This window comes from Leucoraja erinacea, chromosome 6 (genome assembly GCF_028641065.1).
Source record: "Leucoraja erinacea ecotype New England chromosome 6, Leri_hhj_1, whole genome shotgun sequence".
Taxonomy (NCBI): domain Eukaryota; kingdom Metazoa; phylum Chordata; class Chondrichthyes; order Rajiformes; family Rajidae; genus Leucoraja; species Leucoraja erinaceus.
Genome location: NC_073382.1, coordinates 83,454,848 through 83,481,146, shown reverse-complemented (window position 1 = coordinate 83,481,146; position 26,299 = coordinate 83,454,848). Strand labels below are relative to the sequence as shown.

At 48.8% G+C, this 26,299-nt stretch overlaps 2 protein-coding genes across 4 annotated transcripts in view; both read left to right on the top strand.

Moving 5' to 3' along the window:
- Positions 1 to 1,030: 1,030 nt before the first annotated feature.
- On the top strand, positions 1,031 to 11,599 carry LOC129698358 (transmembrane protein 272-like). Its single transcript, XM_055637462.1, has 4 exons — positions 1,031 to 1,346; positions 6,337 to 6,396; positions 10,014 to 10,096; positions 11,030 to 11,599. Exons 1-4 carry the CDS (start codon positions 1,289 to 1,291, stop codon positions 11,396 to 11,398), a joined length of 570 nt encoding a protein of 189 aa, XP_055493437.1. The 5' UTR covers positions 1,031 to 1,288; the 3' UTR covers positions 11,399 to 11,599.
- An 8,710-nt stretch (positions 11,600 to 20,309) lies between these two features.
- The window catches only part of gpr143 (G protein-coupled receptor 143), a 52,489-nt gene continuing 46,499 nt past the window's right edge, over positions 20,310 to 26,299 (top strand). For 2 of the 3 annotated variants that reach the window (XM_055637460.1, XM_055637461.1), the window contains exon 1: positions 20,310 to 20,681. In XM_055637460.1, the coding sequence (XP_055493435.1) occupies positions 20,423 to 20,681 (259 nt within the window). In that variant the 5' untranslated portion in view covers positions 20,310 to 20,422. The remainder of the gene's footprint in view (positions 20,682 to 26,299) is intronic. The other variant, XM_055637459.1, reaches the window with a different exon arrangement.

Here is a 26,299-nt window from a genome sequence, read left to right as displayed (position 1 = left end):
GACAGATGTATTACTATCTAGGGATACGGTTTATTACTATCTAGGGACAGGTTTATTACTATCTAGGGACAGGTTTATTACTATCTAGGGACAGGTTTATTACTATCTAGGGACAGGTTTATTACTATCTAGGGACAGGTTTATTACTATCTAGGGACAGATTTATTACTATCTAGGGACAGGTTTATTGCTGCCTAGAGACAGGTTTATTACTGTCTAGGGACAGGCTCATTACTATCTAGGGACAGGCTTATTACTATCTAGGGACAGGTTTATTACTATCTAGGGACAGGTTTATTACTATCTAGGGACAGGTTTATTACTATCTAGGGACAGGTTTATTACTATCTAGGGACAGGTTTATTACTATCTAGGGACAGGTTTATTGCTGTCATAGGGTCATGTTTATTACCGCGCATGGACACGGTTTGTACCGGCCCAGGGACACGGTTTATTGCCGCCCCATGGACACAGTTTGTAGACGGTACGAAGTAGAACCGGCTACAATTATTTAGTGTCAATGTACAATCGCGCGATTCCCCGCATTTACATCCTTCTACACTGCTATCTCCGTGTGCCGGAGGAGGGGTCTAACAATCTCCGTCCCCAACACCAGCACTCCTCCTCCCGGCACCGGGAACGGCAGACGGTGGATCGGGAGCAGAGCCCCGGGTACCGGAGGAGCAGCGGGTCAGGCAGCGTCTGTGGTCCACGTTTCAGGTTGGGATCTGCCTCTGTGCGCTGCGGGATCTCTGCACCTCCTGCCCCGCTCCGGGGACCCTCTCCCCCGGTGTCGTGCGGGGTCTGCGCCGATCTAGAGGGCATCCGACCGCGGGCACCGACACACTGCGCCCATCCGACCCCTCGGCACCCGGACCGCGGGACACTGCTGTACTGGGTCCCAGGGGCGGGACGGACCGAGCGGTCCCACTCTGACTCGCAATTCCCTCCACATACCCGGAGTATCAACGAGGTCTGTGGCGGGACCGGGTCTCGATCTTGTGAACATTCGTTTTTTTTCCCCCTCTTCTGATTATTCCCCTGGATCTCGACCAAAGTTTTCCTGAGTGCGGTGATCCTCAATCAGAGCCGGTTGGGTTCCCAGCCTCATCTGGAGGATTGACAACTCGCAACCAAGTGGGAATGTTTTCCCTTTCAGAGTCAAGAGTTCTAGCAGCGGGTTACTCCATCCGACCAACATCCTTGATAGATACACTCTCCTTCTGAGTGAAAGTTGGAAACTGTCATGTTGTTCCGTTTCAGACGCATCTAGGTAAAGCCTGGAGGGATGTCGGGCGGCATGGAAAGGGTCTGCCACCGATGTATCGCAAGAATCGCCAGCAATGGTGAGCAAGGGTCACACTTCCGCATTAGCTGTCAATAACGCGGGGTGGACGGAGATATAACAATCCCGGGCAACAGCAGGGCCCGACCTCAGGAATATCTGATTGACGGTGTGTTCACACCAGCAGCGCTGGGTGGAGAAGACACGACTTAATGTGGGGATGAAGCGGACAGAATAATCGAGTCGGTCCAAATACCTTCCTTTAGGATTCTAACTAAGTCCCGCAGAGAGTGGGGGGAGACCGGGTGCTTGGGGCAGCCACCTTCATGCATGGATATGACACATAGATATTGGATCTATGGAAATGTGGATCTGTGGAGATGGGGTCCCTGGAAATGGAGATCCATGGATGTGGAGATCTACTGGGGATGTAGATCAAAGGAGACGGTCTCTGCGAGTAAGTTTGGGTTCAGACACTAGATATAACTTGCTGTAAGTTTAGATAATTACCTCTGGTGTATTCACTGTAACGACACATAGTTTGTTGGCGCAGTGTCATTTTATGGCACTAGAGTTTCATGTGAAGTCCTTTCCAGATCTACCATAAACCGATAAGGCAAAGGCACTGTCGGTCAGGTGTTAAAGCAACTAATGCTCGGAAACAAGACACACAGTGCTGGGGTAACTCAGCGGGTCAGGCAGCATCTCCGGAGAACATGGATAGGTGATGTTTCGGGTTGGGACCCTTAGAAACATAGAAACATAGAAATTAGGTGCAGGAGTAGGCCATTCGGCCCTTCGAGCCTGCACCGCCATTCAATATGCTCATGGCTGATCATCCAACTCAGTATCCCGTACCTGCCTTCTCTCCATACCCTCTGATCCCCTTAGCCACAAGGGCCACATCTAACTCCCTCTTAAATATATCCAATGAACTGGCCTCGACTACCCTCTGCGGCAGAGAGTTCCAGAGATTCACCACTCTCTGTGTGAAAAAAGTTCTTCTCATCTCGGTTTTAAAGGATTTCCCCCTTATCCTTAAGCTGTGACCCCTTGTCCTGGACTTCCCCAACATCGGGAGCAATCTTCCTGCATCTAGCCTGTCCAACTCCTTAAGAATTTTGTAAGTTTCTATAAGATCCCCTCTCAATCTCCTAAATTCTAGAGAGTAATTCTGAATTCTAGAGACCCTTCTCCAGACTGTTCTCCAGAGATGCCACCTGACTTGCTGAGTTACTCCAGGAGTCTGGGTCTTATTTTATAAACCACAATCTGCAGTTTTTTTGTGATAAAACTGCAAAGACAGATACAGTGAGGAAACAGGCCCTTCGGCCCACCGATTCCGCTCCGACCGGCGATCCTATCCTACACACACGAGGGACAATTGACAATGAAACCAAGCCAATGAACCTACAAACCCATGGAAGGAAACTGGAGATCCTGGAGAAAACCCACACAGGTTACAGGGAGAACGTTCAAACACCGTACAGACAATACCCATGGATAGGATTGAACCCGGGTCTTTGGCACTGTAAGGCAGCAACTCTACCGCTGAGCCACCGCCTTTCTGTGAGTCAACCCTTTAGGAAACTGATGGGGACCTTTATCCAAATGACACGTTCAGATATCATGAGACAATGTCAGGTCTCTGGCTGTCAATTGTGTGCTGTGGCCCAGGGGAAGGAGGTTGTGTATGGGGGTAGAGTACAATCTGATGGTAGAGGGCTCAATGGATGTTGGCCTCTTATAACTGCACAATACATCAGACATTGGACACTTGGACCAATACAAGAAGCGAATAGGATATTAACTCCATACATCCAGGTGCATGGATGGGAAAGGTTGAGAGAGAGATATATGGGCCGAACACGGGCAGGTGTGACTCATGTAGATTGGGGCATCGTGGTCGGTATGGATGAGTTGGGCCGAAGGGCCTGTTGCCATGCTGTTTAACTCCATCAGACGAAAAGCAGACTGCAGCAGAATGAAGCGCGAGGTTTTGATAATGAGAACATGGTCGATGGATTAAAATATCCGCTGGGTAACCATGGGAATAGTGATTTGGACGCACAGGATTGTGAGTTTCTCTCTGACTGAAAACTGAACGAAACACAAAGGTGAAGAATCTCTCAGGTGTGTGGCCAGTCTGGTTGTGTGCTGTCTCTGTGTGAGATTGTGGCTTTAGATCAGAACTGTGCCCAGCTAATTATTTTCCTTTTCTGCAGGAATGCTGCCTGACCCGCTGAGTTACTCCAGCATTTTGTGTCTATCTTCGGTATAAACCAACATCTACAGTTCCTTCCTACACATTTTGTGTGCCCAGCTAAATATGGATATGAAGAGAGAAAGATGTATCAGCCTGACAAATACTGACAATGATGTCTATTCCAAATTTGTATTCTGAAAGATGTCACTAAGCTGAAAATGGTGCAGAGAAGATTTATGAGGATGTTGGCAGGACCTGAGGGCCTGAGCTACAGGGAGAGGTTGGGTCGGCTAGGACTTTATTTCATGGAGTGCAGGAGGATGAGGGGTCATCTTATAGAGGTGTGTAAAATCATGAGCGGAATAGGAAGGGCAAATGCCTTCTACCCAGAGGAATCAAGAACCAGAGGACATTGGTTTAAGGTGAGAGGGGAAAGATTTAATAGGAACTTGAGGGACAACTTTTCACACAGAGGTTGGTGGGTATATGGAACGAGCTACCAGAGGAGGTAGTTGAGGCAGGGACGACAACAGCATTTAATAGATGTTTGAACAGGCATATGAGTAAGGAAGGTTTAAAGGGATATGGGCCAAATGTGGGCAGGTGGGACCAGCTGGGATTGGGCAACTCGTTGGCATGGACAGATTGGGTCGAAGGAACTGTTTCTACGCTGTTTGAGTCTGTGACTTGAACACGTCTAACTTATTTTGCAAGAATGCAGGGAATGTTTTTGCTGTCTCATTAGGTGGTGAGACGCCACTCAGTGAGAAACCACACAGGTGTGTGGGTCATTCAAATCAGCCCAGTGATGTCTCCACTGATTCACTGATTTAATCTAGACACAAATGCTGGAATAGCTCAGTGGGATAGGCAGCATCTCTGGAGAGAAGGAATGAGTGACATTTTGGGTCGAGATGAAGAGTATCGACCTGAAATATCACCTATTACCTCCCTCCAGAGATGCTTCCTGTCCCGATGAGTTACTCTAGCATGTTGTGTCTATGTTCGGTTTAAACCAGCATCTGCATTTTCCTCCTACACTGATTCCTCAGAGTTAGTGACCACTGCCCTCCATGTCCAGACCAGGCTCACAATGTTTCTCACTCTTGCTCAGTCCATGAAATGTGATCCGATTCATCATCTGATTATATGCATTATGGGGAAAAGAAATCTTCAAAGAGTTAACAATCCAACAGTCGTCCTTGTAAGTCCTCATCAAGAATGTTTCATTGTCATATGTGCCAGCAATGAAACAATGAAATTCTTACTTGCTTCGTAGGCCTGTAAACATAATAACACACAGATAAATTGATTATCAGTATTACTAGGCAACCAGTAAAGCTAAAGGGACTGTCCCACTGCGGTGACCTATTCTGCGAGTTCAGACGAGTTTGCCCTCGACTCATACTCGCAGCATGGTCAACACGAGGTCCTAGAAGGTATTTGTAACTCTCCTCAAATGACATGTAATAAAAAAATATTGATCCTTCATGCTCGAGAGTAGTCCCTGCATACTCGAGGCCTCATGTTGAGAAATGCCCGCGAGTAAAAAAAGGTCGTAATGGAAAAAAATCGATACTTTTTTTAATTCGTAGTTTTAGTCGAAGTAGGTCGCAGTAGGTCGGCATGTTATTCATAGGTAATCAAGGGTAGTCGGAGGTAATAGAAGGTAGTCGAAGGAGTTGTAGATAATCTTCAACATAGTCGAAAAGAGGTCGAAGGGAAGTCAAAGGAGATCGAAGGCGGTTGCCTTCACTCTCCACTATTCGGTGTCCAATTTTCCCGGAGCTAGTCGAAGCGAGTCTTCAACATAGTCGAAGGAGGTCTTCAACATGACACTTTTTCAAAATCTCCTAAACTCTTCTAAACTCGCCAATTAGGTTGCCGCAGTAGGACAGCCCCTTAAGTAACCAGTAATAGTAGCTCAGAAGTAATATTAGGTAGCCTAATAATGCTAGGTAATAATAGGTAACCAGTAATACTAGATAGGCAGTAATACTCGATAGACAGTAATACTAGGTAGCCAGTAATACCCAGTAGCCAGTAATACTAAGTAGACAGCAATACTAGGTTGGCAGTAATACTTGGTAGACAGTAATACTAGGTAGACAGTGATACGATAGCCAGTAATACTCAGTAGCCAGTAATACTAAGTAGACAGTGATACTAGGTAGACAGTAATACTAGGTAGCCAGTAATACTAAGTAGACAATAATACTTGGTAGACAGTAATACTTGGTAGACAGTAATACTAGGTAGACAGTAATACTTAGACATTAATACTAGGTAGACATTAATACTAAGTAGTAATACTCGATAGACAGTAATACTCGATAGACAATAATACTAGGTAGCCAGTAATACCCAGTAGCCAGTAATACTAAGTAGACAGTAATACTAGGTAGACAGTAATACTTGGTAGCCAGTAATACTAGGTAGAGTATTACTAGGTAGTGATACAGTAATACTAGTTAGACGGAAATACTTGATAGACAGTAATACTTGGTAGCCAGTAATACTAGGTAGACAGTAGAGAGATGACAGCCAAGTAACAGTGAGGGAGGGATAGACAGTGAGGGTGTGGTGGGGTGGACGGTGAGGTAGACAATGAGTAGATGAGAGGGGAGGGGAACTAAAGAACCAGTTATGTTTATACGGCCAGTCTGGATGGAGGTTGTGTCCATCTTCCCCCTATTGAAACCTGGTTGAAGCATGGACTTTGCAGGCTCGCCTGCTGGATGTTGAGTTGACAAATGAAGGAGACCTCACCATTCTTCATTGCCTGTGCAGTTTATTTTTTGTATAATAAAGCAAAGAGTTGTTATCTTGTTTCTATTGTCCACAGCTTGCTTTATCTTTGGTCTGCTGGCCTTCCTTGCTCTGCCTCTCACAATGGCTTTTGTCGGTAAGAAAACGTATTTCTTTATAAAAAAAGTATATATTTTATCCAGTTAGCCTTTGTATTATGTATGTAAGCTTTCACCTTATTTTAGTTAACTTTATGGTAGTTGTTTGTACTTTGATAACAACACTGCTGGAGTCAGATGGACTGCCTGCAATTAAAAACTAGTTATTTGTGTGAAATGTGAAAATGCACACCTCCAGATTCACGGACAGTTTCTTCCCAGCAGTTAAAAGGCAACTGGATCATCCTACCACAACTAGAGAGTAGTGTTGAACTACTATCTACCTCTTTGGTGACCCTCAGACTTTCCTTGATCGGACGTAGCTGGCTTTACTTTGCACTAAACGTTATTCCCTCATCATGTATCTGTACACTGTGAATGGCTCGATTGTAATCATGTATTGTCTTTCTGCTGACTGGTTAGCACGCAACAAAAGCTTTAAACTGTACCTCAGTACACATGACAATAAGCTAATCCAGCCAAACTAACTAACTTGGTTTCAGTAAAATGGAGACACCAGGAACTGCAGATGCTGGAATCATGAGCAAAATACAAAATGCTGGAGGAACTCAGTAGGTCAGGCAGCAAGGAGAGACAGATTTATGAATCGGGATCAGCCTAAGGAAGGGGGCCCGATTTGAAATATTGTCTGTCCAATCCCTCCACAGATACTGCCTGACCCACTGAGTTTCTTCAGCGTTTCATGTTTTAGTATCAGTCTGTCAAAGTTGTCTGTTTAAAGTAAGTACAGAGCGTTGGAGAATCGGGACAAAATGATGGACATCTGAGGGAGAGTGGGTAATAATAATAATAATAATCTTTATTTATATAGCACTTTTCAACAAAACTAGTATTTGAACCAAAGTGCTTTACAGAGATTGATTAAATTAATTGAACAGATCAAATGTCAATAAATCCATACAAAACAAAAAAGAGAAAAAAGAAAAGAGACACAGAACAGTACACTATAGAAATCAACATGAAACGCCCCCCCACAGCAGAATTCACTGTGAGGGAAGGCACTAAAAATATCCAGTTCTCCCCCTCATAGTCCACCCGAGGTCGGGGTCTATATGTGGCTTCCTCAGCCAACTCGATGTTCTCAGGCCCTCTGCCGCGAAGCTGGATCATCGGCGTCGGGTGAACATTCTTCAGCGGCCTGGACTGAAGCGGCCGCTTCCTCCCTGAAGACTGCAATGTCCAATTTTTAGGGGGAAGGAATGACAAGAGCTGGCACCTGGAAATGTGACGTGTTCACATTACAGAAAAATGGTGAGTGTGTCTCCGAGTGCACGTCTTTGTGTTTAGAAGTAGCTCACACTTACTTGGCCGAACAGTGCCATAGTGACATGTACATTAAAAAAAAAAAAAAAAATTAATTATTCGTACTGTTTTATCAGGAACTGGTTTGCTTTTTTTAAATCGTTTTTATTTTATGCGTGAAATGTTTAAGTTTTTATGGGCGATGCTCCGGTATTCCCTGGGAAACGGCTTCTCATTTTGCACTGTACAACTGTTGCCTTGCAGGATGACAATGAAAGGATGATTATGATAATAATGATACATGCTCTGATCCTGGGGACGGGAGTTACTGCAGCTCCTGAATCGCTAGAGGGAAGCATCAGGACCGTGGAGGGTTGATCTGTGAAAGCATCTTCACAAGTGGAGCAACTAAAGTTAGGGCTTCTGCTGAGCCTCACAATTCGACCTTTACCTCTAGAGCTCTGGCCTTCACATTTTAATCCATCATCATGTAAAAGGCAAGGTTAGAAGATGCTTGGAGCACAGAAGGTTAAGGGGGGACTTGATAGAGGTCTTTAAAATGATGAGAGGGATAGACAGAGTTGACGTGGAAAAGCTTTTCCCACTGGGAGTAGGGAAGATTCAAACAAGGGGACATGACTTGAGAATTAAGGGACAGAAGTTTAGGGGTAACATGAGGGGGAACTTCTTTACTCAGAGAGTGGTGGCTGTGTGGAATGAGCTTCCAGTGAAGGTGGTGGAGGCAGGTTCGTTTTTATCATTTAAAAATAAATTGGATAGTTATATGGACGGGAAAAGTATGGAGGGTTATGGTCTGAACGCAGGTGTATGGGACTAGGGGAGAATACGTGTTCGGCATGGACTAGAAGGGTCGAGATGGCCTGTTTCTGTGCTGTAATTGTTATATGGTTATATGTTATATGGTTATATAAAAGGTGAAAACGCACACCTCCAGATTCGGGGACAGTTTTCCCCCCAGCTGTAATCAGGCAACTGAACCATCCTATCACCAACTAGAGAGCAGTCCTAACCACCCATCTACCTCATTGGAGACCCTCGGACTATCGTTAATCTAATTCTACTGGACTTTATCTTGCACTAAACGTTAGTCCCTTTATCTGTCGACAGGTGAATTGTGATTATGTATCGTTTTTTTCTGCTGGCAACAAACTAAACTAAACCAAGTGGTCACGTGAATCGTAGTAGCAACATATTGGCCTTTAATTTATGAGGCTTGAGATGTCACGGACTGTATTTTTTTACCTGACCCAAGCATCTCCAAGGACATCTAGTGGTGTGGGCGTCCGGACAAATCTCCTGAACATCTGGCTGGGAACAGCTGGCAATTCAATGGGAATGCTGATGTTTCTGAGGAAAATGTAGTGCATAAGTTCATAAGTTATAGGAGCAGGAGTAGGCCATTCGGCCCATCAAGTCTACTCTGCCATTATTGTAGTCTACTCGTGGCTGATCTATCTTTCACTGTTCTCCCCAGACAGTCTACTGACACCATAGAACACAATATGTGAAACAATAAATTAATTCAGAGTCCGCGGAATGAAGGAGGGCCCTGACCCAAAACGTCACTTATCCATGTCCTCCAGATTCAGATTCAGATTCAGATTCAATTTTAATTGTCATTGTCAGTGTACAGTACAGAGACAACGAAATGCATTTAGCATCTCCCTGGAAGAGCGACATAGCAAATGATTTGAATAAATAATAATAAGAGATGCATCTCCAGAGATGCACCCTGACCCGCTGAGTTACTCCAGCACTTAGTCTTTTCTCTATTGATCCAAACCGTGTTAGTGATGCAGTTCCCTTTCTCTGCTGCTCCCAGGTTGAGGCTAGTGAGTCCCAGGAGAGGCATTGTGTGCCTGACCATGGTGGGACTTCAGTTCATCTGCCCCTCCAAATCCATACCCCATTCCCCAATCACTTCAGAATATCTTTGAGATATTTCTATCTAACATATATTTTATCTCAAAGTTATTTTGTGAGCGAGGTTTAATTTTTCTCACACAGCACGGAAACAGGCCCTTTGGCCCAGCTTGTCCATGCTGTCCATGTGCACTAGTCCCACCTTCCTGCATTTGGTGCACATCCTTCCGAACCTTTCCTTCCCATATCCCTGTGTACATTTTTGGTCATTTATCAACACTAGGCAGAACTCCAAACTGGACAATTCTTAAAATTCTCGCTCTGACTGCATTACCACAATTTCAGTCGCTGTGGTGAATATTCTCAGGTTAGTCACTGCAAGAAACGGCACACGCTCAGAGCCTCGCACCTTGCATCTCCCCGGGTAAGGGTCTTTGCTCATGGTCTCTGTCCCCATTGTGTGTTGTAGGGATGAAGTTCCTGGAGAGCTGCCCCATCCAGCCGCTGATCCCCTTGTATCTGCTGGTGGGAGGAGTTATCGGCAGTCTGAAGGTATGTTGTACAACCAGTAAATCCATAACTGGACAAAATATAAGTCACAGAGCTGTACAACACGGGAACAGGCCCTTCAGCCCAACACGGCCAAGGCTAGTGCCATTTACCAGCCCTCATACCCACAGCCCTCTAAACCCTTCCTATCCATATATCTGTCCAAATGTCTTTTAAAAATGATAATTGTATCCGCTTCTATAGCTTCCACTGGCAGCTCGTTCCAGATACAGACTATCCTCTGAGTGGAAATGTTACCTACGAGGTCCCACTTAAATCTCTCCCCTCTCACCCTCTGCCTGATCCCTCTGGTCCAATACCAACTTGTACAGTTTTGAGGTGAGATGACGTGAGTCTGCTGCCTCCATCTGCTTCCTGCATTCAGGTGGATCAGACAGAGTTGAATGTAAAGATCAAAGTGAGGACCAAGGAGAAGGATCCATCTGAGCAGGTCCCAGTCTGGGCTGGATAGTAATCAGGTCACTGCTCACCTGCTTTCGGGAGCTCCTGGACAGACCATTCACTCAGGAAACCTTGAAATGAAAGACTTGTCCCACCCCGGTCATTCTTTCTTCTCCCCGTTCCCGTCCGGCAGAAGCTAGAAAGCGCTCACCGCCAGACTCAGGAACAGCTTCTTCCCCTCTGTTATCAGGCTTCTTAACGGTCCTTCCATAAGCTTGGGGTACTGTCCAATTCACCTCTACCCCGTTGTGGACATTGGACTTTATCTCAGGAACTGATGCGCTACAATGCTGAGAACTACAGTATATTCTAAACTGTATCTTCCCCTTTGCTCTACCTGTTGCACTTGAGTTTGTCTTGATTGTATTTATGTGTAGTATTATCTGATCTGATGGGATAGCATGCAAAACAAAGCTGTGCACTGTACCTCGGTATAGGTGAGAATATGCCCCCTTTGACCCTGTGTCCACACAGGTCTCCCTCCTACTCTACGACTCCACCAAGATGAGGCACCTCCTCAACAAGTCGGTGATGATCGGCGATGATGATGATGACGAGTATCCGTGGCGACAGAATCTTCACCGCTACTACATCCACGTCACTCTCAGCCTCTTCCTCTTCGTCTGGTTCATCCTCGGCAACTACTGGGTCTTCTCCCAGTTTCTCCCCAACTTCATCCCGCCCTTCCACCGGCCACGGGACTACTGCGACAAGACAGTCTACGTGTTCTCTGCGGCAGTCCTGGCCATCAGCCACATGGTCCTGGCCCTTCTCATTCTCTGCACTTGCTGCATCTACTCTTTCTCAAGAGCAGGCGAGGATGCAGAGGAGGAGGAGGAGTGAGAGGCAGGCTGGATGCGGGGAGTCCCCATTCAGACTCCGAGGTCCACACCTCACAACCAGCCTGACTCTTCCTGCCCATTACAGGTCTGGCCGGCAGTAACTCTCTCGAATGTGCAAGTTGCACACCTTTTATTGGTGAGGAGGTGGGGTTGGACCCTCAGTTCACCCCCCCCCCCCCCCCCCCCCCCCCCCCCCCACCCCCCTCCCTGTCTGGTGCTTGTTTGCCGTTGTGATTGCATGTTGCTCCTGTATCTTCAGTGATCGCTTCCAATGGAGTCCAGGAACAGGGGGACCATCTGAACCAGGAGTAGTCTATGGTACGATTGCTTGGGACATGGGCTGTGGTTTATATCAGTTTGCAGGGGAATTCTGAGTCCCGCTACTTTGTAATTCAAAGAGTTTAACACTTGCTAAATTCCCTCTGCAGTACACTAGCCTAAAAGAACATCCCTGGCAATATCTCCTTTCCACCCGCCCTCATGTCCCCCGCCCTCATGTCCCCCACCCTCATGTCTCCCACTCTCATGTCCCCCACCCTCATGTCCCCACCCTCATGTCCCCCCCCTCATGTCCCCACCCTCATGTCCCCCACCCTCATGTCCCCACCCTCATGTCCCCCACCCTCATATCTCCCACCCTCATGTCCCCCACCCTCATGTCCCCCACCCTCATGTCCCCCACCCTCATATCTCCCACCCTCATGTCCCCCACCCTCATGTCCCCCACCCTCATGTCCCCCACCCTCATGTCCCCCACCCTCATGTCCCCCACCCTCATGTCCCCCACCCTCATGTCCCCACCCTCATGTCCCCCACCCTCATGTCCCCACCCTCATGTCCCCCACCCTCATATCTCCCACCCTCATGTCCCCCCACCCTCATGTCCCCCACCCTCATGTCCCCCACCCTCATGTCCCCCACCCTCATATCTCCCACCCTCATGTCCCCCACCCTCATGTCCCCCACCCTCATGTCCCCCACCCTCATGCCCCCCACCTCATGTCCCCCACCCTCATGTCCCCACCCCTCATGTCTCCCACCCTCATGTCCCCACCCTCATGTCCCCCACCCTCATGTCACCCTCATGTCCCCCACCCTCATGTCCCCCCCTCATGTCTCCAACCCTCATGTCTCCCACCCTCATGTCCCCACCATCATGTCCCCACCCTCATGTCCCCCACCCTCATGTCCCCCACCCTCATGTCCCCACCCTCATGTCCCCCACCCTCATGTCCCCCACCCTCATGTCCCCACCCTCATGTCTCCACCCCAAGCTTTCATGTCTCCAACCCTCATGTCTCCCACCCTCATGTCCCCACCCTCATGTCTCCCACCATCATGTCCCCCCATTATGCCCCCCCCCCTCATGTCCCCACCCTCATGTCCCCACCCTCATGTCTCCAACCCTCATGTCTCCCACCCTCATGTCCCCACCCTCATGTCTCCCACCCTCATGTCCCCACCATCATGCCCCCACCCTCATGTCTCCAACCCTCATGTCCCCACCCTCATGTCCCCACCCTCATGTCTCCAACCCTCATGTCTCCCACCCTCATGTCCCCACCCTCATGCCCCCCACCCTCATGTCCCCGCCCTCATGTCTCCCACCCTCATGTCCCCACCCTCATGTCCCCCACCCTCATGTCCCCCACCCTCATGTCCCCACCCTCATGTCCCCCACCCTCATGTCTCCCACCCTCATGTCCCCCACCCTCATATCTCCCACCCTCATGTCCCCACCCTCATGTCCCCCGCCCTCATGTCCCCCACCCTCATGTCCCTGAGGGAGCATCACGTTGTTGCTTGCTCGGTCTGACCGGCTGCCCTGATATGATACAACTTTATTTATCCCAGAGGGTAATTAGTCTGTCACCAGTCAAAAGACACAGTTACAAGGCATTGAAAGTGCCATGTGCATTATAATAATTCCCACGTTATATTCTGTCAGACACTCCCTCATGACCCCTGGATCAGTCTGGACATTCTGAAATACGTTACAGAAACTCAAGTCTCCTTACTACCAAAGCTCAAAGTTTGCTTCATCTTAATAGGTTCCTGGGATCCATATCTACATTGGAGGTGCAATATAAACATTGCACCTCGGTCTGAAGAAGGGTTTCGACCCGAAACGTTGCCTATTTCCTTTGCTCCATAGATGCTGCCTCACACGCTGAGTTTCTCCAGCATTTTTGTCTACCTTTGATTTTCCAGCATCTCCAGGTCCTTCTCAAATATAAACATTGCTTCTGGTTGAGTAGTTGTGCTTGGCCTTGTGATCTTGCAGCTTAGGATACAAGATAATGTGCTGGAGTAAGATGTGTGATATTAATTCTCGGTGTGTGGATCTCACTGGCAATGCCAGCACCCAATGGATCGCACCCCAATGTCCTCTTGTAAAGAGGAAATTGGTCGAGCTATGGGAAGGGCTATGGAAAGGAGCAAGAGGTATGATACAGACTGGCAAACTCTTCACAGAGTTAGCACTAACACGAGGAGTGCACAACTCTGCAGTTGTGCTCGGAATCCAAGCTTTGGTCGGTGACTTTGTTCCTAACCCACCCCACCAGCAAAAGCTAACCCCAGCTTTAATACTCAAAAATAACGGGGTTTGTTTTAATGATTAAGTCCATCCTGATCATTGATCCCCTGTTCACACTAGTTCTATGTTATCCCACTTTCTAATGCAGTCCCTAAAACTAGGGACAATTTGCAGAAGCCAATTAACCTGCTCGTCTTTGTGTCGCGGGAGGAAATCGGACCACCCGGAGATAACCCTTGCGGTCGGCCACAGGGAGAACGTGCAAACTCCACATAGATGAGATCAGGGCTGAACTCGGATGTCTGGCACTGTGAGGCAGCAGGAATGTCGAGTTTTCTGAGGAGTGGCATGGCATCAATGTTGACCTTTCAATGGTTCAACGGTTCTCTATTATCACATGTACCAAGGTTTTTTTTTTGCATACAGTTCAGTGGGATTATTGTCATGTATAAATGCAATCCCCGATTAAGTACAGAATGCCTTAAAACTACCCACTGAGTCCATATGCAAGAGTAATTTGCACAGTCCCAGCGTCAGCTGCCCATAAAGGCGCATTGCAGCCGTCACCTCCATCCAGATCGTCCCGCGAACCGTTGTCCCTCTCCTCTCCCGGCTCATCTTCCTTCGTGCCCCGGGGATACCCTCCCACTTCCTACTTTGAGGGTGTGGAAGGTCATAAGGAATAGAAGTAGGAATTAGGCCAATTGGCCCATCGAGCCTACTCCGCCATTCAATCATGCCTGATCCATCTCTCCCTCCTAACCCCATTCTCCTGCCTTCTCCCCATGACCTCTGACACGTGTACTAATCAGGGTAAGACCCCATTTCTCACTTGTTTGGTGACAGGTCTGGAGCATTGACTCCGGAGGGCAGGTGAAGCTGTGAAGGTGAGGACACTGGTCTTTGGTGCCAGAGGGCACAATGTCGAGAGTTCTGTTCTGTTGCTTCCTCCAGAGATTGTACATACGTTGTGATTACATGTTGAACGAATATATCAGCGGGTTTTAAAACCTCACCTTGTTGGTGGTGATAGTTTCTGGTTTATTCTTATGCTGTGTACACTTATGAGGTGTGACAACTATCTCAACAAAACAGAGGTTGAAAGTCCTGCTATTTTAATGGATGTTTACCTTCTGCATGTATGTTGACATATTTAATTCTACGTTTCATATTTTAGCTGCGCAAACCCATGAAATATCCTATTCTAAAACTATCAACATCTTGCAAGAACACACACATTCACTTTAATCCCGATGTCTTGTCGATATGATTCAGATTTGAAATAACCTGACTCTGTAATCATTGTGGAGTAATAATATGAGGTCAATATATATCATTCACCGGAGAAACAAGGAACTGCAGGTGCTGGGATCTTGAGCAAAACGCAAAGTGCTGGAGTATCTCAGCGGGACAGGCAGCATCTGTGGAGAACATGGATAGGCGGCGTTTCAGGTTGGGACCCTTCTTTAGACTCCGTTGCGATGATAACGCGGTAACAACCGTCTGAACAAGGGTCCCGACACGAAACATCATCCATCCCTGTCCTCCACAGATGCTGCCTGACCCACTGAGTTACTCCGGCACTTTGTGTTTTGTTCATATTTCTTTCCCGACCTGTTGACTACCTGTTTAAAGGGTGAACACAATGCAAGAAGACGCAACTGACTGATGAAAACAAACCTAGCAACATTGTTCAAATTGGCGATATTTCATGGAACAGTTTTGAATTCCTTCTTCAAATCTGGGGATTTCAAAATCAACAAACGCATGTTCAAGGGAATGCAATGGTTACATTGCACCTTTAAGCGTCGCTGAATGCATATGTGAAATGTAAAGCATGCTTTGTTCTCTGTCCTGGTGTATTGCATGATAGATGGAGTCGGGTACAGTGATAATGTCCCCACATTCTACTTACGCAGCCATTGTAACCCTTGCCATTGAACGCTGGTGATGCCAGCACAATGCACAAAGAAACATGAGAGGTACCATCGTGGGGAGAAAGTCCATGTACCGCCTGAAGCGGAATCTTTAACACGCTGCAATTTACGTTGTAAATGCAATAAAATGTTGGATTCTTTGTGCAGCTTTGAGTTTTCTTCAGTCAAGTGTTTAGTCATTCAGTTTGTCATTTCCATTTCACACATCAATGGATTACCGGTGTCACCGATTGAGACAATGCTGGGAGTGTTATTGATGTTGCTAGTTGGCGTTTGGCCTCGCACGCTGACTTCTGCTAACAAGGGATTACTGCAGGCCACTCATATTTATCTGCCTGCAACTCCGTGTGATCTAAGGTGTGGTGTGGGACTAAACTACACACTCCTCCCCCCCAGTGTGAACTTTGTAAAGTTCTGCATCAAATATCAGCTTGAACTGATTAGCTATGTAGCCTTCAAAATGCTTATTAAGTCCCGGTATGGAGACATAAGTCAAGAGGAACCTTGCCTTGGGATGGAGTGTGGGCCGGTAGGAAGGTGAACTGGGGTAGTAATGCCTCCAATGAAAGGTCGGCTGCAAGAGGCGCTCCCGGGACTCAACGATGGCCAGATGGGCCGATTGGCCTTTGAATAATGGCGCCAAAAATGGTGGTGCCCTTGTGTAATATGTGCGAAATTAATTTCCCTGTGTAGTTGCACATGTGCCAAAGACAGAATCATTGATGTCAAAGATATTTAGACTGGTACATAGATAGGATAGGTTTAGAATATATTGGGCCAAATGCGGGCAGGTGGGACTAGATGGGGCATGTTGGTCGGCCGTGACATGTTGGGCCGAAGGGCCTGTTTCCGCGCTATATGACCCTGTGACAAACAGCCGGGTCGCCGCAGTACAGAGCGTACAACATCTAACCTGTGTGATCCCCTTCACTGTCCCATATCCCCGGCCCTGCCCACTGTCCCCCAGAGAGTCTGGCTTCCACCCAGCAAGATACGATTTGTAATGGACCATTGCTTCAAATCAAAGGATGTAGCGCAAATGTTTCTGGTCACAAGATCTGTGAACGAGACTTAGCATAAATAGCGGTTCCTTTCCGCGCACATAGCTGTTCCCCACGGGTAACAAACTTTAAAGCGGCCCCATTTCACGGCTTTTCTGATCTATATTGCATACTGGAGATGGTATATACAGCGCCTGGACTTGTGATTGTACTCGAGCGCCGGGTGAACCACAGCTCGCTACATTTGTATAAAGAGCGCATTGTAATCGCCGCTTACACCCTTCTCAGCCCCCGGCCGCACTATAGGCTAGCGCTCGCCCTTTCCTCGTGGACACACATTCCTCGTTCAAACGATTCACCATTCCCGGAACTAAATACTTCTTCGTTTGTCCAAATGATTTGAAAATGAAAAGCGAGCTCTGGCGGTGAGACCGGGTCAGGGCAGTTCTCCCGCCCCCAGTCTGTGCGAGAGGGTGTGTGTTGGGGTAGAGTGTGTGTTGGGGGGTAGAGTGTGTGTTGGGGGGTAGAGTGTGTGTGGGGGTAGAGTGGGTTGGGGGTGTAGAGTGTGTGTGTTGGGGTAGAGTGTGTGTGGGGGGGGGGGGGGTGTGAGTGTGTGTTGGGGGGTAGAGTGTGTGTGTTGGGGGGGGGGGTAGAGTGTGTTGTGTGTGGGGGGGGGGTAGAGTGTGTGTTGGGGGGTAGAGTGTGTGTTGGGGGGTAGAGTGTGTGTTGGGGTAGTAGAGTGTGTGTTGGGGGGGGTGTGTTGGGGTAGAGTGTGTGTGTGGGGGGGGGTAGAGTGTGTGTTGGTGGGTAGAGTGTGTGTTGGGGGGTAGAGTGTGTGTTGGGGGGGTAGAGTGTGTGTTGGGGGGGTAGAGTGTGTGTTGGGGGGTAGAGTGTGTGGTTGGGGTAGAGTGTGTGTTGGGGGTAGAGTGTGTGTTGGGGGTAGAGTGTGTGTGTTTGGGGGGTAGAGTGTGTGTTGGGGGTAGAGTGTGTGTGTGTGTTGGGGGGTAGGTGTGTGTTGGGGGGTAGAGTGTGTGTGGTGGGGTAGTGTGTGTTGGGGGTAGAGTGTGTGTTGGGGGTAGAGAGTGTGTGTGGGGGGGGGTAGAGTGTGTGTTGGGGGGGTAGTTAGAGTGTGTGTGTTGGGGGGTAGAGTGTGTGTGGGGGGGTAGAGTGTGTGTTGGGGTAGAGTGTGTGTTGGTGGGTGTGTGTTGGGGGTAGAGTGTGTGTGTGTGGTGGGTAGAGTGTGTGTTGGGGGGTAGAGTGTGTGTTGGGGGTGGTGTGTGAGAGTGTGTGTTGGGGGTAGAGTGTGTGTGGGGGGTAGAGTGTGTGTTGGGGGGTAGAGTGTGTGTTGGGGGGGGGGGTAGAGTGTGTGTTGGGGGGTAGAGTGGGGGGGTAGAGTGTGTGTTGGGGTAGAGTGTGTGTTGGGGGGTAGAGTGTGTGTTGGGGGTAGAGTGTGTGTGGGGTAGAGTGTGTGTTGGGGGGTAGAGTGTGTGTTGGGGTAGAGTGTGTGTTGGGGGTAGAGTGTGTGTTGGTGTGGGTAGAGTGTGTGTTGGGGGGGTAGAGTGTGTGTTGGGGGTAGAGTGTGTGTGTGGGGGGTAGAGTGTGTGTTGGGGGGTAGAGTGTGTGTTGGGGGGTGGGGTGTAGAGTGTGTGTGTGGGGGGTAGAGTGTGTGTGTTGGGGGTAGAGTGTGTGTTGGGGGTAGAGTGTGTGTGTGGTGTGTTGGGGGGTGTGTGTGTGTTGGGGGGTAGAGTGTGTGTTGGGGGGTAGAGTGTGTGGGTGGGGGGTAGAGTGTGTGTTGGGGGGTAGAGTGTGTGTTGGGGGGTAGAGTGTGTGTTGGGGGGTAGAGTGTGTGTTGGGGGGGTGTAGAGTGTGTGTGTGGGGGTAGAGTGTGTTGGGGGGTTGGTGGGGGTAGAGTGTGTGTTGGGGGGGTTAGAGTGTGTGTGTGTTGGGGGGGGGTAGAGTGTGTGTTGGGGGTGTGGTTGGGGTGTGTGTGTGGGGGTTAGTGTGTGTGTGGGTTGTGTGTTGGGGGGGAGAGTGTGTGTTGGGGGGTAGAGTGTGTGTTGGGGGGGGGGTAGAGTGTGTGTTGGGGGAGTAGTTGTGTGTGTTGGGGGGTAGAGTGTGTGTTGGGGGGTAGAGTGTGTGTGGGGGTAGAGTGTGTGTTGGGGGTAGAGTGTGTGTGTGGTGGGTGTGTGTGGGGGTAGAGTGTGTGTTGGGGGGTAGAGTGTGTGTTGGGGGGTAGAGTGTGTGTTGGGGGGGGTAGAGTGTGTGTTGGGGGGTAGTGGTGTGGTAGAGTGTGTGTTGGGGGGTAGAGTGTGTGTTGGGGGGTAGAGTGTGTGTGGGGGGTAGAGTGTGTGTGTTGGGGGGGGGGAGTGTGTGTTGGGGGGTAGAGTGTGTGTTGGGGGGTTGTGTGTTGGGGGGTAGAGTGTGTGTGTGTTGGGGGGTAGTGTGTGTGTTGGGGGGAGAGTAGAGTGTGTGTGTTGGGGGGTGTTGAGTGTGTGTTGGGGGGTAGAGTGTGTGTTGGGGGTAGAGTGTGTGTTGGGGGGGTAGAGTGTGTGTGGGGAGTGGGTGTAGAGTGTGTGTTGGGGGGGGGGTTGATGAGGGGTAGAGTGTGTGTGCTGGGGAGAGTGACAGACCTCGTTCAACGTTGTGCAGCTCGTACCAGATCACGTCTCACCGGCCGATCCTGTCCCGGGTCACTGAGCTACTCCAGGTCCACCTCGGATCAAATCCTAGTGTGGACAGTACAACTGCTGATCTACACCGGACCATCTAGTGGAATCAAGGGATATGGGGAGAAGGCAGGCACGGGTTATTGATTGGGGACGATCAGCCATGATCACAATGAATGGCAGTGCTGGCTCGAAGGGTCGAATGGCCTCCTCCTGCACCTATTTTCTCTATGTTTCTATATGGAATTGTCACTGGACCGCACCGGGTCTGTCCCGGGACTAACCTGTCCCATCCCGGATCCGGACCCTGATTAGAAACATACAAAAATAGGTGCAGGAGTAGGCCATTCGGCCCTTCGAGCCAGCGCCGCTATTGAATATGATCATGGCTGATCAATCATCCACAGTCAGTACCCCGTTCCTGCTTTCCCCCCATATCCCTTGATTCCGTTACCCCAAGTGCTAAATCTCCCGTTTACCCCCATCCCGCTGTACAGCCCGGGTAGGACTGACCCTGACCCGGGACCCGACACTAGTGGAGACCCATCTCATGTCCCTACATTACCCCAGTCCCGTAGGCGGACCCTGACCCATCACATCGCCCACCCCCGGGACCCTGTACTCCGCCCGTGGGACTGACCCCTCCTTCCCTATCCCCGCCTGTGACCGCGAATTACCTCCTCCCATCCCCTGCCCCGAGACCCTCCCCGGTCCTCGCCTCCCTCCCGTGCCCCGGGCGGACCCTGGACTTCTCCATCCCCACTCCCTGCCCGTCCCCCTCCCACGGGGCGGCGCAGCTCAGCGCAGAGGCGGGGAGGAGACTGGACTTGAGTGGAAACACAGGACGGGCGCCCCGTGATCCCGCTGCTTGTTGCCGGGCCCATGGCTTCCCCCCGCCTGGAGACCTTCTGCTGCCCGAGCCGGGACCCCGCCACCGACTTGGTGCTGGGTTTCCAGCCCGCCTTCTTCAACGGCATGAGCGCGGCCAGCGCCGGCCTGGGGCTGCTCGGCACCGCGGCGCAACTGCTGCCCAAGCGCCGGCTCGGCTACCGCAGGCTCAGCCACAGCTCGCTACACAAACCCGCCGCCTCATCCCGTATCCTGCTCTTCCTCAGTATCTGTGATATGCTGGGCTGTGTGGGTAAGTGGAGTTGCCGGCCGGGCACCACCCAGCCAGCGCACCTAATGTTGCACTGAACACTGCGTTAGTTACTGCATTGAAATACTGCGATAAACATTGCATTGCACATTGTATTAAAATCACGGTAAAGATTCCATTGCGCTAAAATTGCATTAAACATTGCGTCAAATATCGCATCAAAATTACATTGAATATTGCATCGAACATGCCTATAAATATTGTCTTAAACATTGCACGAATGTTGGTTAAATGTTGCATTGAGCTTTGTATTAAATGATGCCTTACTATCATGGCCGAGGTTTACATAAGTTTACTCATAGTTTACAGGCTGTCCCTTGTTCAATGAGTCCTCCCAACATGTGCTTTTTTTTCATCAAAGATAGACACAAAATGCTGGAGTAACTCAGCGGGACAGGCGACATCTCTGGATAGAAGGAATGGGTGACGTTTCGGGTCGAGACCCTTCTTCAACCGGTTAAAAGAAACGTTTGGGTTTGAGGATATCTGACAGCAGAATTGTTTCCCACCCTGTGTGTCCATGTACTGCTGGGGATGCGATTAGATAGACTTGGCCACGCAGCTGGAGGTGTTTATGCAGTGAGGTGGCTGCAGCCCTTCCCTAGCGAGACAGGGGCCGAGAGAGAGTCACACAGCACTAGAAACAGGCCCTTCAGCCTAAAGATAACACAAAGTGCTGGAGTAACCCAACTGATCAGGCAGCATCCCAACTGGCCTATGTTGACCAAGATGCCCCATCTACGCTAATCCCACTTGCTCGCGTTTGGCCCAATCCCTCTAAACCTTTCCAGTCCATATACCTGTCCAAATGTCTTTTAAATGCTGTTATAGTACCTGCCTCAACTACCATGTGGAGAGAATATTTCCTCTGGTGGGAGACTGCTTGGAAACAAACCTCTGCCCAGTTGAGGTGGGGATGCTGTTATTTCTCTCAGGTGATGGTAAGTCATGGAACTGTCATCCTGAGATGTTGATGGAATCCGTCTTTGAATGGGTGAAGGGAAGAGGTGGATGTTATCAGTGGTAGGACTGAAGATTAAATAAGAGGATGAGTTACCAGCTGAGGTTTACAGCAGATGGGCCCTGCACATTATGTTGCTGACCAGGTCTTGTACTGACTTCACAGATTAACCACTGGTCCTGTGTATATTCTGCCAGTAGACCTCACCCAAGCACGCTCCGCCCATTCATCCACACTCATCCCTTCTCACTAATGTACCTGAACTCATGGCCTAACTGGGAGCTGTCCCGGGGAGTAATAGATCAGGGCTGTGTGTTGAGAGAAGCGTGGCCTACCTCACCCCTTCCTCAACAATCCATTATAACAGACACATCAGCAAGATAAGACCTAGAACTTGGTGTGTTTCGCTTCAATGTATAGATAGAGTTGCTGCCTTACAGCGTCAGAAACCTGGGTTTGATCCTGACTACGGGTTTAATTTAATGTCACGTGTACCAAGGTCGTTGCGTCACTAGCCAGTCTATACAGAGTTTGCACGTTGATCCCGTGGCCGTGTGATTTTTTTTCCCCCGTGTGCTCCTGTTCCCTTCCACGTTCCAAAGACTTGCACGTGTGCAGGTTAATTGGCTTCGGTAAAAATTGTAAACTGTACCTAGTGTTTAGGATAGTTCTAGTGTACGGGGTGATCGCTGGTTGGTGTGGACTCAGTGGGCTGAATGGTCTGTTTCCACACTGTATCTATAAACTAAATATGGGTAAGAGTTTCCTGCAGGAGGGTAAATCTTGGCACTGTCAGTCTGAAGAAAGATCTCAACTGGAAGAATCGCCTATCTGTGTTCTCCAGAGATGCTGCCTGACCCGCTGAGTGATCCAGCACTTTGTGCCCTATTTTTGTAAATCGGCATCTGCAGTTCCTTGTTTCTAAATGTTGATCATTTCTATGAGGAAGGTTAGTAGCAGATGACCAAAATCGTGGTCAAAAAGACAGGTTTAAAGTATTAAAGGGGTAAAGGCAGAGAGGTTGAGGAAGGGGAATGTTGATGTAGCTGCCAGTGGTTACAGAGGTCAGAATGGAACGATTGCCGATATCTTGCAGGATTGTTGGCTGGAGATGATTATGGAGATAGAGGGGGATAGTCCATTGTTGGTGTTGAAAGCAAAGAGGATTGTGTATCATGGTTGTTGTGCAACAGGTCTACAGGTTCAGTGACGATGGGACCCCTGTCCCACTTAGGAGACCTAAACAGCAACCTCTGGTGACCTTGCCCACCACCCAAAAAAAAATCAAGGTCGAGGTGACCTGCAACCTCCTACCACCTCCCACACATATGTTGAAAACCTTCCTTGACTATGAAGAAAACAGGCTTCGACTAGACCTGTGACTAAAAATTGATCGATTTTTAAAACGGCAACCTATTTTTAGTTGAGGCCGGTTTTAATCACGATGAAAAATAGCAGCAACCTAGATGAAGCCTCGACCATGCGGAAACCACTTTCGACCATTAGGGAGAGTGACCAAAACCTCCGGTGACCTCATGTAAACCTTGGGTGGCAGGCAAGGTCACCAGAGGTTGCTGTTTAGGGACAGGTGCTTAACCCTCCCAAACTCTCAGCCTCTATCTGCAAGGTCTCCGCCATCACGTATGTTATGCGCTCCCTCTGCTGATGTTATAGGGTACTCACCTGTTTCTGTTTTCTCCTGAGTGCAGGCGTGGCTGTGAGTCAGGAATCACGGGGTTAAAGGCTCCTGTACCCGATTGGCCAAGCTGCATCAGGTGATGGGTGACTCATCTGAAGCTTAAATATCAGAATCTCCCAGGATTCTCTCTCTTCATCGTCAACCCTGACCTGTGAGCAGCCTGCTGGTGTGAGCTGCAGAAGGCCTGGCCACATGGCATAGAACTTTGTGTACTTTCACCATTCCTTGTTAACAAATATTGAATTGGGACGGATAACCTGTGTAGATGCTTGTGTTCAATATCCCAGAGACATTGTAAAAGATGATCTGCTCCAACTCCATCTACAAGTTTGCGGATGTCACCACTGTGGTGGCTCGCATCGTGAACAATGACGAGATGGAGTACAGAAAGGAGAACGAGAACTTGGTCACAGGGTGTCAGGGCAACCAATAAACTCTCCCTCATTACCAGCAAGATGAGGGGACTAGTTATTGACTTCAAGAGGCGAGCTGGTGTACAGCCCCAATCAGCAGCAGTAACCATTTAAAACCTGTCTCCCCCACAACGATTTTGGTGAAGTGAAGTGGAGATGGTTGAGAACTTCAAGTTTCTTGGTGTAATCATCACTAATGGCCTGTCCTGGTCGTACGGCCAAGAAAGTACTACAATGCTTCACTTCCTCAGGAGACCTAAGGAGGTTTGGCATTTCCCCAACGACGGATACTAACTTTAGCAGATGCAGTTGATTTCTCTGCATTGATTCCATCTACACCACACTGCTACAGGAAAGCAGCTAACATAATCACAGACTTGTCCCACCCCCAGTCATTCCTTCTTCTCCCTGCTCCCATCCGGCAGAAGGTACAGAAGCTTGAAAGCGCTCACCACCAGACTCAGGAACAGCTTCTTCCCCTCGGTTATCAAACTACTGAATGTTCCTCCCACCACTCAGCATCTATCGACCTACCTCATTACGGACCATGCACTTATTTTTATTTGCACTTTCTTTCTAACTAAAGCTGTAACATATTATTCACGTATTTTTCCCTTGCGTTTTTTTTTTGTAACATAGATGCTTATTGGTTGTAGAAATACTGGAAATGGAGAACAAAGGGCGACTGATGGACATAGCAACTCAAAAAAAATCCTCAAGGATTACCTTGAAGGTTGTTTGTGAACTTGCCCTGTGAGAAGTCACAGCCAAGGGTGGTCACTGAAGTTGGTGCATGGTCTTCTTGGTACCTGAGAGCCCCTCTCTCTGCCCAAGTACCAGGTTCTGACCTGCTGCCAATTCCACATGAACATTAAACGCACACAAACTGCATAGACATAGACATAGAAAATAGGTGCAGGAGGAGGCCATTGTGCCCTTCGAGCCAGCACCGCCATTCATTGTGATCATGGCTGATCGTCCCCTATCAATAACCCGTGCCTGCCTTCTCCCCATATCCCTTGACTCCACTAGCCTCTAGAGCTCTATCTAACTCTTTCTTAAATCCATCCAGTGACTTGGCCTCCACTGCCCTCTGTGACAGGGAATTCCATAAATTCACAACCCTCTGGGTGAAAAAGTTTTTCCTCACCTTAGTCTTAAATGACCTCCCCTTTATTCTAAGACTGTGGCCCCTGGTTCTGGATCTGCCCAACATTGGGAACGTTTTTCCTGCATCTAGCTTGTCCAGTCCTTTTATAATTTTATATGTTTCTATAAGATTCCCCCTCATCCTGCTAAACTCCAGCAGACTGCTCTCCAGGCAGGCGAACACCCAACCAAGTTGTAAGCATTGAGCATCATTCCCATTTTTGGAATGTCATTGACAAAGTCAAACGTTTGTAGTTTAGTTTAGTTTATTGTCACATCTACCGAGGTACAGTGGAAAAACGTTTTTGTTGTTTGTTGTGTGCTATCCAGTCAGTGAAAAGACGGCATGTGATTAAATCAAGCCGCCCGCGGAGTACAAATACAGGATAAAGGGAATAACGTTTAGTGTGAGTGCAGTAAAGTCGGATTAAAGATAGTCTGAGGATTTGCAATGAGGTGGACAATAGACAATAAATGCAGGAATGGGCCACTCGGCCCTTCGAGCCAGCACCGCCATTCAATGTGATCATGGCTGATCATCCACAATCAGTACCCCGTTCCTGCCTTCTCCCTATATCCCCTGAATCTGCTATCTTTAAGAGCCCTATCTAACTCTCTCTTGAAAGCATCCAGAGGACTGGCCTCCACCATCTTCTGAGGCAGAGAATTTCACAGACTCACAACTCTCTGTGTGAAAACGTTTTTCCTCATCTCCGTTCTAAATGGCTTACCCCTTATTCTTAAACTGTGGCCCCTGGTTCTGGACTCCCCCAACATCGGGAACATGCTTCCTGCCACTAGCGTGTCCAAACCCTAATTAATTTTATATGTTTCAATAAGATCCCCTCTCACCCTTCTAAACACCAGAGAATACAAGCCCAGCCGCTCCATTCTATCAACATACGACAGCTCAGGAACGTGCTCTAGTTGGTGATAGGATGAGGATTTATGAATGTTTCCCCAAGCTGGAAAGGACGTATTTTCAGAGAAGATGTCAGGAGATTTCCAATGGCCGATTGGGTACCTGTCCGAGTGTCCATGGTGTTCCATGTCTGGAGTTATGGGATGCTGGTGTTTCGGGCAAGACCAGCAGGAATTGCCCTTGAGGAGATGGTGGATGTCTGTTCTTGCATTGCCGTGTTCCCAGAGTGATGGGGGGGGGGGGGGGGGGTTGATTCAGGCCTCATGACAACAGGGACAGCAGTGGAGTGACCATTGGAGGGGAACCCAGGGGTGGTGGTGTGTCCGAGTCGGAAGCTTCTGTGCTTCGGGAGTCTCCTTGGTGAGTAATGACAGCTTGTGTTGTCAATGGCCCTCACTAGTGCACAGGGCATTGGGAGGTCAGTGTGCCCAATGTCCCGCTCTTAGTAAAGTTACT